The 13,515-nt window shown below is 41.3% G+C and overlaps 1 protein-coding gene across 1 annotated transcript in view; it reads left to right on the top strand.

The window, feature by feature from the left end:
• The window catches only part of MCAM (melanoma cell adhesion molecule), a 110,449-nt gene extending 102,014 nt beyond the window's left edge, over positions 1 to 8,435 (top strand). Inside the window, exons 17-18 of the mRNA XM_069742151.1 lie at positions 3,113 to 3,224; positions 6,598 to 8,435. Of these exons, the coding sequence (XP_069598252.1) occupies positions 3,113 to 3,224; positions 6,598 to 6,624 (139 nt within the window). The 3' untranslated portion in view covers positions 6,625 to 8,435. The remainder of the gene's footprint in view (positions 1 to 3,112; positions 3,225 to 6,597) is intronic.
• Positions 8,436 to 13,515: the final 5,080 nt, after the last annotated feature.

The raw sequence follows: 13,515 nt of genomic DNA, 5'->3' as shown, positions 1-13,515 counted from the left end.
TGTGCCTTTGTAGCTCACACATCCCCAAAGCATCAGCAATCCACCTCCGTGCTTTACAGTAGGCATGGTGTGCCTTTCATCATAGGTCTTGTTGACCTTTGTCCAAATGTAATGTTTATGGTTGTGGTCAAAAAGTTCAATTTTGGTCTCATCACTCCAAATTACCTTGTTCCAAAAGTTTTGAGGCTTGTCTCTGTGCTGTTTTGCGTATTATAAGTGAGATACTTTGTGGCATTTGTGCAGTAATGTCTTTCTTCTGGCGACTTGACCCTGCAGCCCATTTTTCTTCAAGTGCCTCCTTTTTGTGCAACTTGAAACAAACACAATGCTAGTTTTCAGAGAGTCCAGTATTTCAGCTGCTGTTATTTGTGGGGTTTTCTTTGCATCCCGAACAAATTTCCTGGCAGTTGTGGACAACATTTTTGTTGGTCTTCCTGACCGTGGTTTTGTTTTATAAAGTATATGGATATGCCATACCCAAGTAGCTGGGCAGGAAAGTGTATGGATATGCCATACCCAGTTGGTAGGGCCAGGAGGCACTATTAGGTCCAGGCGAAGGTGCCGAGCAGCAGTATGGCTATTCTGCAGTGTTGTGCAGTTTGGGATGTCACAGTTCTCCTACCTGGTTCCTGGCACTCCAGCCCCGTTCTCATGGTACATCGAGAGGATTTAGAAGTAGGGAGAAGGCAGACCAGACCTTGGTATGAACAGTTCAAACTGTTTTCTGGATAACAGATTAATGATTCACAGCTTCTTCAGTATTTAGCCGGATTTCTATACAGGTCCCGACTGGATGGCAACGGGACTAATACTCTGATATGGCAAATCCATAACTGAGGTTTGGCCTTGCTGCGAGGGCTCTGTAGCTTAAGGGTCTTTTACCCCCTCGGTTTCTTGGACTACATGTTATAACAGACAGATTACCAAGTGCCAGACACCAGCGTCCTGTCTGGGTTCTGTATGTAGATTCTCTACATAAGGCAGGAACGTGCCTTTATATTTCTTCTGTTGTCAGATCTTGGTTGTCAGGGCTCTGAAACGACTGTCTGGCAAGGTACTCTATCCTTGCAGCCCTTGTACCCAAATCTTCACCTCAAGTCGAGCCTGACCCTCTTCAACTGCCAACTACCTCTGGTCAGCATAGTGACCAGACTATAGAGGACCATAGTGACCAGACTATAGAGGACCATACTGACCAGACTACAAAGGATCATAGCGACCAGGCTATAAAGGACCATAGGGACCAGGCTACAGAGGACCATAGGAACCAGGCTACAGAGGACCATAGGGACCGGGCTATAGAGGACCATAGTGACTAGAATATAGAGGAACTTAGTGACCAGACTATAGAGGAACTTGGTGACCAGACTATAGAGGATTTTAGTGACCAGACCATAGAGAACCATAGTGACCAGACTATAGAAGAATTTAGTGACCAAGCTATAAAGGAACTTAGTGACCAGAATATAGAGGGCCAAAGTGACCAGACTATAGAAAAAGTTGGTGACCAGACTATAGAGAACAATAGTGACCAGTCTATAGAAGACAACAGTGACCACACTATAGAGGGCCATAGTGACCAAACTATAGAGGACCATAGTGACCAGACTATAGAAGACCATAGTGACCAGACTATAGAAGACCATAGTGACCAGACTATAGAAGACCATAGTGACCAGACTATAGAGGACCATAGTGACCAGACTATAGAGGACCATAGTGACCAGACTATAGAGGACCATAGTGACCATACTATAGAAGAACACAGTGACCAGACTAAAGGGGAGCTTAGTGACCAGACTATAAAGGATGTTGATCAGACATCCCCCAATACAGTCCATTGTTGTCCCTTATATCACCACCTGCTGGTCTCCAGTAGTATTACAGAGCAAAAGAGCAACACCTTACATTTAATCTGACGGAATGACACCAGGCAAAACATGAAATATTCCACAGGCTCCTGTGAATGCAGAAACATTTGTAATGGCCCCTTTTGTGTTATTACAGATATATTCATACATATATGGATAAATAGCCTGATAATTAATGGTACATGATGTTGCTGATATGGCAATGCCTATTATTTCTAATTGTTTTTTCAAGTTTTATTACCTTATTCAGTAAAAAACTATGCCTAATCACTATTTTTCTTTATTTTACTGTCTTTAACATCATTACATGCTTTATTTGCTTTTTTAATAGCCATCTGCACCACATTCATTTTTATACATCATCAGTGAATAAAATTTACAAGACCAAGTACAGTTTCCTATGTTACTAATGGCAACGTATCTGGAAACATCCAGTGCTATGTGGTAGATCTGTATGGGATGTAATTTTTTTCCTCAGCTATAGAAATGAGTAGGCGATTTTCATCCAACATACGAAAGAGACTAGAACATGTTGACATTTTTTCATGTGGACAGTTGGTCCATGCAAAAAATAAAATGACATTCAGCTGCTCAGATGACCAACATTGCTCTGAGTATTGTCAGTATTTTCCACGCACTGTACTCGGCCCGAAAATACGGTTGTGTGAACATTGTCTTACATTGACATGCAGCTTTTTAGATCCAGGAATAGCATTCAAGATTGCCATCTCCAAACCGGCACCTAAGGAATACAGTCCAAACCAGACATCTGTGATGCAGTAACCAGCCATCAGTTTTATGGGCTTCTCATGCAAAAAAAATACAAATAATACAAACAAAAAATCTTAGACCGCCTGTCCGCTAACTACACATGTAAATGCTAATTCAGGGGAACTGTTTAGAGCGCACAGTATTTCCCAAACAAACAGTTCCTTTATTCACAGCAGTTTTCCCAGGAGCACAGCATGCCATCACATTGTGAACTCGCTGCCCTTTTATACCATACCTGAGCTGTGCTGGTAAGCATGTGAGCAGCCAAAATCAACCCAAAACCTGGAGTGGCCAGTTGGAGCATTGAATAGCGCACTTCCCAGCTGCCCAACTCCCATGGCCTCACCTGTTCCTTACTCAGCTGAATGATCCTCTTTAAAATAAATCAGTAAAATGGTAGTACTTTACTTTCCAGAATTAAGTTTCATTTTAAGCTCGTGTTTATTTTCTAATCTTCTGCTAATTTTCAGCACAAAGCCAGGAGAAAAAGAGCAAATTGTTGTGGAAATGAAGCCTGACTCGCCAGCTGAAGAATCTGTCCTGCTTCCAGGAGCACAAGACAAGAAGCAGACAGCGGACCAGGTGACTAAATGGCACCCCCGACACCAAAAACATGACACCGATATATATTTACACCAGTAAATCCAGGCCATGCCCCATGATGACTCTGTAGTACCTCTGGTCACAGTGTCATCAGAGTTACAGCAATGTCGGCTTACTGCCCCAATCGTCTGTCCGACTCCTGTAATGTTCTCCGATAGATGGTGAAGCCCTATTTCCATTTATATTTCCTATTTCCTTCCCCTCTGTGAACCAGTCACGTTATAAACTACATCTATAGATACTATAAAAGCAAGAAAGGAGTACTTAACACGGTAGTGAAAGAGTAATCGTGCCAAATGAATATTGAATAAATAATTATATGGTGTCTACTACCAAGAAAATGGACCAGCATAAAAAATCCACGGACAGTCGGAAATCAAACCATAAACAAACAAAAGCACCACAAACCGACCAAGCAGTCCAATAAAATAATTTATTTTTGTTAGTATATAATTATTTAAAAAAAAGGTTATGAAGCGGGAAAATAAATACAGGTCAAAAAATATATATAGGCCACAATGCCAGAATCCAAAGAGGTACAAAAACAATTGTATATAGAAAAACAAGGACGCACATTCAGGAGAGCAATATAGTATAACTCAAACTGAGTGAACCCGGGGTGTACAGAGTAGTATAAAAGCTGTAGGGATCATCAGTCCATTGAATGGTAAGTTATGTTGATAGGAGAATCAGTGGGTGTCACTACACTGCCCTAGTGCAAATAGTGAGTATAAAGTGCCGGAAGCATATAACTAATCGATAAAAACATGTCAATAAGAGCACATTATTGCATATAAGGCAAGTACACAAGCCATTGTGCTGGAGTGAAAACGTGTTAGAGTACAATTTAAAAAAATACCTAGCCTAGGGTGAGTGAAGGAGTACAACCAAGTGAGAACAGTGACCAAAAAATAAAATAAAAGTAGCAGCAAAGTAAGTCACTCATAGTGAGACTGTAGATCCTTGGCTCCTGGATGGCGTCCTCCCCAACGCGCGTTTCGGCTTTTTTCTTCTCCTATCTCCTAACACGTTTTCACTCCAGCACAATGGCTTGTGTACTTGCCTTATATGCAATGATGTGCTCTTATTGACATGTTTTTATCGATTAGTTATATGTTTCTGGCACTTTATGAGTTTGAGTTATGCTATATTGCTCTCCTGAGTGTGCGTCCTTGTTTTTCTATATACAATTGGTTTTGTACCGCTTTGGATTCTGGCATTGTGGCCTATATACGTATATATTTTGACCTGTATTTATTTTCCCGCTTCACAACCTTTTTTTAATAATTATATACTAATAAAATGAAATTATTCTATTGGACCGCTTGGTCGGTTTGTGGTGCTCTTGTTTGCTTATCTATAGATACTAGAAGAAAAAAATGAAGGTTTCCAAGGCACCAGAAAATCCTCAAACATTTTATTTATTGCGTCATATTAAAGATTCACAAATATGATGAGATTGGCGACATTTCGGCCACAAAACGGCCTTTCTCAAGCCGAAATTCAACGTGAGAAAAAAATAACAACAGAATGTTTTTTCTATCATTGAATTTTCGCTTGGAGAAGGCAGTTTTTGTGGTCGAAACGTCACCATACTTATCATGTGTGTAAGTTTTTAATATGACAGATACCAGGGTGGAGTGGATTTATAATATGTAATGCTGATTAACTCACAATCCAAATGATCCCAGTGGTTTAATGTCAACGCGTTTCAGAGTCCGTCTGACTCCTTCCTCAGGACAGCTTGACCAGATAGTCTCTGAAACGCGTTGACATTAAACCACTTTCTCCTGAGATCATTCGGATTGTGGATAGCATTACATATCCTAAATCCACTCTACGCTGTTATCTCTCTGAAAACACTTGTGGAAATTGTATCAGCTGACATTGTCGTCTCATCAGTGGTTGTGCCTTACACAACCCCTTCAGGTGAGCTTATACCTTTTCATCCCCACCATTTTACTTGGATAAGACCCTATTGCGCATTGCATTTTTTAATCTAGCTGAGTTTTTAATATGAAGCAAATATTAGAGAAAATGAAAATGTTTGAGGACTATGTGGTGCCTTGGAAACCTTTTTTCTCTACAATGTTGTGTGGTTGGATGAAGAGCCACTACCAAGCAAGCTCGGATTGCAGCAGTGGTGCAGGGAGTCCGAAACAAACCTGTCCATCTTCAGGTACAAGATCTCAGCTACTAAGCTTCAACTCTTAGTCCGTTGTCCTGCACAGATAAGCCATAATGTGTCACCATCCCGTTGTATGGCTGCAGAGGAATGAAACACTTTGACACTCTGTGATCAACGTATTGTCTAGAGACCCTTCTAATTCATGGGAACTGTCTAAAGTGAGGAAGCTCTTTGAAGAAGATTAAAGCCCCAGTACGGCAAACCTTTTTGCTATGTTGTAAAATTACAAGTACTAACCCTGCTGCCCTCTGCTCCCGTGTCTCTGTGTCTCTGTGACTCGGCTTGCCATCTCGAGCTCTCCAAGATCAGCCTTGTCAAATCAACACCCTTTACTATCAGTATTAAAGAGGTTTTCCAAAATCAGAAAAAAATTATGCTGTGTATTTCTTCATAACCAGCCTACTATCTAACTATAGATTAGGGGTGACTCTTCCCTGACGTATGATATCAAGGGGAGAAAAGGTGAACTTCAATACCCAGCCCTTTTAGGCAGCACCAAGATAATCCGATGCCAGGCTCATTTGGCAGTTGCTCTCTCATAGAAAGCACAGGAGCACTTGCCCGAGCCTTACGATGTGCACAGTAGTCAGGAGAGATAGCGGTCACAATACACAATCTAATGTGTTTGGTCAGTTTAAGACCGAGAAAGCAGAGAAGAGCGGCACAAATTAATAAAGGACCCCTATCTCACATGATAGATAGCCTATCACTCTGATGCTCCTCACTGGTTTTATATACTGTGCTGCATCGGTGTATGCCCAACTACCCACGTGACCACTGCAGCCCATCACTAGCGGCGATTAGCTGCAACATTTAAATAAATAATAAGCAAATTAATTCTCTTTTACTGACTTACATGTATTCATGAAACACAAATGAAATGTAACTTTATGAAAACTTAAAGGGGTTCTCCAGGACCTAACAATCCATGACCCATCCTTAGCATAGGTCATTAATGCGAGATCGGTCAGGAAACTACTCTCACCACCTCCATTAATCAGCTGCGGCAATGGTCACATATAAGTGATATCTGTGTGTCACTCAGTGGCCAATATTCCGTACTTTATCTCCCACTCACTAAAGAAATTTAGAAGCTTATACATTTTCGCTCTGGATTGATCTGACTATAATAGTGAATGATGGGTTTAACTCTTCTCTTTCAAGGAAAAATATATGGACCTAAGAAACTGAGTTGCCTGAAACTATGTTATCAGACCCTGGAATGACAATTGCGGCATTCATGTTTATCTCCAAATGTGGATGATATGAAGATCGTCATTCCACCAGAGACCTCCCCAACTAATCCACTGTCACAATGTCCCTGCTGGCCAAACAATACGAACACTTTGCCTATATCCTCTGCTTCAACTGGACATGATCTTTGGACAGAATGATGATCCTTGTGGTCTCCACTCATCCACATTGATTCTCTTTTCTCTGGCCATGTATGATGAGATGAGGACAATCAGTATAAATATGATGCAGGACTTCCCTGAAGCCCTGCATTTCATCTTGCACAACGGAGCAATGGACACATGTCGAGTCAGGTAATCCAGTGGCGGACTCTTGAGGATAATGTGATATTCCCACTCAATGATACACTTCTGGGTTCATGTTAGGTTTTAATTTTTCAGACAAAATGAATTAATGGTTTTATGGAGATGCTACGTTCAAAAAGTTTTAGGAAATGAAAATCTCCCAAAATAGTTTATTCTTTTGCGCCTCTCAGATTAATTCACAATGCAACATGATTGTATGTTTACATGGCTGTATCTGAGAGGTTTATCTACATTATGTGTTTTTTTCATTCTTAATGGTATGCCAAAAAGTTGATTCTGGTAGAAAGTAGGCAAACCTCCCAAATGGCCCCCATCTATCCTTGTCTTGCTGGAATCCAATCAGGATTAACAAAAAAAAATCATTATCAACATGAAAGTCCTAATAAAACATAAAACTTAATGTCTGTAGATTGCATAATCCGTACCTAGAGGTGGGCAAATATTTGATTGACCAGAGACAGCTTAGACCCCAAATATGTAACCAACCCATACACAGACATGGAGGCTCAGCTTCCACAAAGGGCTCGGTGTCCACGATGTAAATAGATAATGGTGGCCTTATCCACAAATATAATGACTGCTTCTTCGGAGACTGGATCAGAGAATCGATCTATAACCGAATTGCACATACCGTATATATTTTTAGAAGAATAGTGATGAAGCTTCCGGTATTAGGGCATGTGCATACAACGTCTTTTAAACTCAGGATACCCCGCCAAGTCTTTTTCAAGCAGAGCCATTTTTTTTGGCATACTTAAAAGCCACAGAAGATGCAAGGTGTCTTCTGTCTGTCTTTTTAATGTCCCCATAGACTTCTTTACTTTACTTAGTTTGTGGGGTCTTGCAAGTGGAAGGTCACTTTTTGAGTTTCTCTTGAAACCTGAAGTGAACAAAAGACTGAACATATGAACAGCTTGTCATTTGGACATAGAAATTATGATATGATCAATCTTTTGATCTTTTTAAGACACTTTTTTCAAATGGGTTTCAGAGTGGCCTTACCTGGAAAAGACGCGGTGTGCACATACCTGGTAACCTGGAGACAAAGTTTAGCACAAAGTAGAGTCTATCACTGGTAACATGCACTGACAATCCTACAGCTATCACTTCATCTTCTCATTCAGAACTTTCTGCATTATCATTACAATATTGGCTAGGACTGATGGGTCAGATCCATCCATCCCCAAACATTACATATCGGCATAACACCTCAGGGCAGGAAGGGCACGATTCAATCTCCTAGAGGAGCACACGACTATACATTACAGGGTCTCTTCTACAGACGTTACTACTTCTTATCATGTTGAAAAAAAAAAACTATCTATAAATATAAATATATTATATATACTTATATATTTGCATTGGTTTGTGTGTACATTTGAGGAATCTAATAGTGCTTTGCCTATGTTTTTTATGTATGTGAAAATAAAGAGTCAAATCCTAGATTTACCTTGTTTTTGTTGCAGCCCCGTCTGTTAATTTACCAGCACCATGTACAATAAACATTGTTTCATAGAAATTTTGTGGAGAAAAAAACCAAATATAAGGCAAATTACAGTTCTAGAATCAACCATGCAGAACACAGCTCTAAACACTGTCGATTATTACACAGAACCTATTGAACAAAAATAAAATGTAGCAAAGACGTATCAAACATAAGCAACAATGAAGAAAAATGTAAGAAATCCGTCTGAGAAATGAAAAAAATAACATAGAGTAGTTTAAAACACAGTTCCATGTACAAATATTACATAAATGAGAAAAAAGCGCCCTTAGGAGCCAGGTGACTGTAAGATTTATATATATATATATATGTTACTGTAAAAGTCAGAAGGACGGTAAAACCTAGGATTTACCGGTCAATCTGGACATTCACCGAGGCCGTCGGTAAAAGCTCAAAATGAAAAGTAAAATTGGACTTTTACCGGTGAAGTCTTGGTAAATGTTAACATATATACAATATATATATAATATACAGTAGGTGAAATAAGTATTGAACACATCACCGATTTTCTAAGCAAATATATTTCTGAACGTGTTATTGGCATGAAATTCTTACCAGATATCGGTAACAATCCATCCAATCCACACAGGCAAAGATATCAAACCATAGATGTCCATAAATTAAGTTATCTGTAACAATGAGAAATAACACAGGGAAAAAGTATGAAACACACGTACTGAAATGTATTTAATACCTTTTACAAATGCCTTTTGCTGGTGAGGACAGCTTCAAGACGTCTCCTGTATGGAGAAACTAGTCGCAGGCATTGCTTAGGTGTGATTTTGGCCCATTCTTCCACGCAAACACCCTTCAAATCCTGAAGGTTAAGTGGACTTTGTGTATGAACTCTGAGCTTTAGTTCCCCCCATAAATTTTCTATTGAATTCCGCTCAGGTGATTGGCCGGGCCATTCTAGAAGCTTTATTGTCTTTCTCAGAAACCAATTGAGAATTTCCTTGGCTGTGTTTTGGGGATTATTGTCTTGCTGAAATGTCCACCCTAGTTTCATCTCCATCATCCTGGATGATGGAAGTGTATTTTTATCAAGAATGTTTCAGTTCATTAATCCATTCATCCTTCCTTCAAGGATGTGAGGTTTGCCAGTGAGGTAGGCTGAAAAACTGCTCCATATAATAATGTTCCCACCTCCAAACTTCTCTGTTGGTATGGTGTTTTGGGGTGATATGCAGTGCCTTTTGGTCTCCAAACATGGTGTGTATTATGGCATCCAAAGAGTTACATTTTGGTCTTGTAGGATGCTAGCAGGTGCATAGGATGCAGTGACACACAGGAGGCAGAGCAAGGGTTAACAGGGATTTTATGTAACACAATAATAAATCAAGCAGGAGGTTTTTATTGTAAAGAAAAACAACAGTTCAACTTATCAGTCTCTGGGCCCTGGTAGGAGGTGGCTGGAAGATCCCTAGGTGGTGCCCCTGAAATAATGGTGAGAGCCCTGATAGTTCTGGCCCAGACACGCAAGAGGGACCGTTAGCTTGGCTCTCCTCTCTACAGTCTCATTTGACCAGACTAGATTCTCCCAGTATTTCACAGGCTTGTCTAAATGTTGTTGAGCAAACTTTAAACAAGCTTGAATATGAGGAGAGAGGAATCAGGGATCTTCTACGTAACGATGATTGGCTACCTGAAAGACACTTCCATGTTATTACAATTTACATGGAATGGGCAATTCAAGATCATAGCATGCAACGTTGTGAACTTCTATTCCACTATTCCTCATCCTAGCTATATGGTACCATTTAGACAAATATAGCAACTATTCCACCATTTTACATTATTTTATTAGTAACTCACTTTTGCACTTGCTGTACCACAACTACTTTATGTTAAATTCCCAATTTTTTCTTCAAACACTGGGTGACCCAATGGGTTCAAAATTTTCCCTGTCCCTTGCTATTCTCTATATGTTTTGGTGGGAAGAAATGTATATCGTCACTGAGAACAACCCTTTTCTCAATGACATATACACCAATAATTTAAATATCAAATTTACAGTAAACAGACTCACTTCAGAGACCCCATTTTTGGACATATATTTAGCTAGTAACTCTACTACAAATAGAGTGGATATGGATCGCTCCGTCAGGGCCGTGGGGTACTCGGTACCGGGTCCTGCGGTTCACAGGAGGATGTCACGGTGGCTGACCCGGTCCATGGCCCTGGGACGTCCGTGTAAAAGGGGAAAGTCTTTAAAGGGATAACGTTTATGTTTGTGACGCCACCTGTGGTATTCGGTCAGGGTGACCGACGCTGCTTTAAGGGGTCCGCTGGGGTGATGTTATGGCAGCTAGATGGTATACCTTCCCACAGGTGAAGTGTGTCCCAAGGGCTTCCCGGTGTGTAGATGGTGATATGGTAAATGGCGCAGAGAAGAACGAGGACACAAGGTTGCAGTCTCTTTACCTTTACTGAAGACTTCAGCATCCACAGTCCAGGACACCAGATCACAGGACAGGCAGAGTCCGGCCGGTTTGGAGGAGAGTCCAGAGTCCCCTTGTCCAGGTGTAAATCAGTAGCCTTCCCTTGTACTGTAGTAGTGTAGTTCCTTACTGCCTAAGGCTTCACATAAGGTCCTCAACTGTTGTAGATGTTATGTCTCTCTCTCTGTCCCCCAAATAGGATAGGGCAAACCTGTATGACTGGTGGCTTGAGGCGGTTTATAGGGACTCTATCATGCCCCAGCCTCTAAGGGGTGTTACCTTGCCTCCTGGGTGTAGGGCGGACAGGTATCGTGAAATTAGCTGTCCTGCCGGTCTCTGGACCAAGGCATAAAGGTTGTTACTCCCTCGGTGTTCCGGCTACCAGGCTTCTGCGCCTCAGAAGGAGGCAGCCTGTGTAGGGCTGGTCCCCTTCTGATATCCACTCCTTTGCTATGACTTCCTTGCATGCTCGCTGCAATACAATTTTGCCTTTGATGTCTCTTCCTAGGAGCTGCAGCTCTGAGGGCATGCACAGCTCCGTGTCCTTCTCCTTTGTTCTCTGATAGGATCCCACCCCTGCCAGGGACCAACTAACTGAGCAGAGCTCAGCCAGCAACTGACGAACCTTCCCTACAGGTGACCAGTTTTACCAATGTGGGGAGTGACCTAATAAATAGGAGCAAGAGCTCCCCCTGGTGGCCTGGAGTGTGAAATGTGTTGCATGTTTGTGGTACCTGGATGCAGTTATCCTTCTTTGCCTCCAAACGTAGCATTACTCTCCCAGAGAGGAAAGCAATACCACTGCGACGACCAGGACCCTGGGGCGCCGCACTTACATCCCTTTATAGAAAATATATCTCTGGAATTTCAGTTTTACTTTCCTCTTCCTCACATCCCTATCACACCATATGAGTTATACCTTGCGGTGAATTTAATCAAGCAAAACATATTTGCTCTTCACAAAGTAGATCTTACATACTTTGCGTTTTTTGGTCCATCCAGAACATTATGGCAATTGGCACAAACAGCTTACCATCCAAGAAGCTTACTGGATATTGAGACTGGACACAAAATACCCAAAAGGGATGAACTTTAGAAATGATTTATTTTATATATATTACAATTGGTTTCCTTATTTGAGTGTCTGTCACCTTGTCGGCGCATTGCACATCTGGTGCATAGATAATCCAATTACCGCCGTGCTATTTGATTGGACCATTCCCTTTATATATACTTGTCTTCATTTTATTATTGATGGCCTATAACTATGGGCACATTACCGCGCCAGAAACACGTCAGATGTTTTAAACCACTTTCTTTGTTTTTAAACATGGCTTAATTATGCCTCAATAATGATTTTTTCACTTTAACTGGTTGGAGCGCCAGAAAGATTACGTTTTCTTCTTTTGTTAAAGCTTGAACATGCGATGTGTCCAAAGTGCCGCCAGTTCCAAATCGTGGGCACATAGCCCTAAAGTTTTAGGGTTCGGTTCCCATGTCCGTATATTTTTGTAGACCTATTGGTCAGCACCAAGTCAAGGAGACTTGTCCGATTTTGATCTGAGTCTTGTATCAATTTGCCTATCTGTTTATAGATCCATGAAAACATTCTGACAGCACTCAGATGCCATCCATTTGATGTCTATTTTTTCACGGACTGTTTTGATAGGAGACGCTTGAGAAACCTCCATCATTTTCATTTTTCATTTGCATTCAAGATCAATCTCTGATGGTAACAACGTAGCAAATACACTCAGAAAATTGGTTCAGTTTTGCATACAAGAAAAATCGATAAGGTCGGAATGAGCCCAAAGATCTGAATCTAAACTGCAGGTCTGATGTTGGTTGGACTTTATATGTACTTTGCATCGAGTTTTGGGGGTGACAGACTTCCTTTAATTGAAGTGAGATTTGAGGTGCAGTCATTCTTCACACTGGACACACAGCTCCAAACACACTTTTCACTTTCTGGCAGTCTGGTGGATGAATCTGGGTTTTGCAGACCCCAGAGAGAACGTGACCTACAAGAGTGCCCAGCGTCTGCTGTAAAGTGTATTGGGAGTGGCTGACAGTATGGGGCTGTTTTTCTGAGTACATTACTTTCATTGAAAACTAATAAGAAACCGATGCCAGTTTTTGACAATGGTATGATTCCAACATTGTTGTGAGAGATTGAGGAAGGTCTTTTTTGTCCCAGCATGACCGTGCCCCAGAGTGCCAAGCGAGGTCCATAAAGGCATGGTTGGGTGAGTTGGGTGTAGGGGGACATGAATGGCTGCAAAGATGCCTGAACCCCCAAAAAAAACACAATCAGGATGAATTAAAACTAGAGATGAGCAAATATATTTGCAGGATGCTGGTCAAGTGTGCATCACGGCGTAACGATGATGTCAAATCAAGCCAGATAATCAAAAGAAGACCCACAGATGCCGCTAAGTAGAAGGTGGTTCTCCAGGCGACCGTCCAGCTGTATCCATTCCACAGGACCCTGGCACAGACTCAAGGTCAGCACTCCATGGGCACTGTACTAGGGTCCTGCCAAATGATCCGCTTATCCCTAACTAAAGCACCAGACATC

This window comes from Ranitomeya imitator, chromosome 10, assembly GCF_032444005.1.
Source record: "Ranitomeya imitator isolate aRanImi1 chromosome 10, aRanImi1.pri, whole genome shotgun sequence".
Classification (NCBI taxonomy): Eukaryota; Metazoa; Chordata; class Amphibia; order Anura; family Dendrobatidae; genus Ranitomeya; species Ranitomeya imitator.
The sequence above is the reverse complement of the archived record's forward strand: the minus strand, read 5'-3'. Positions and strand labels throughout refer to the sequence as shown.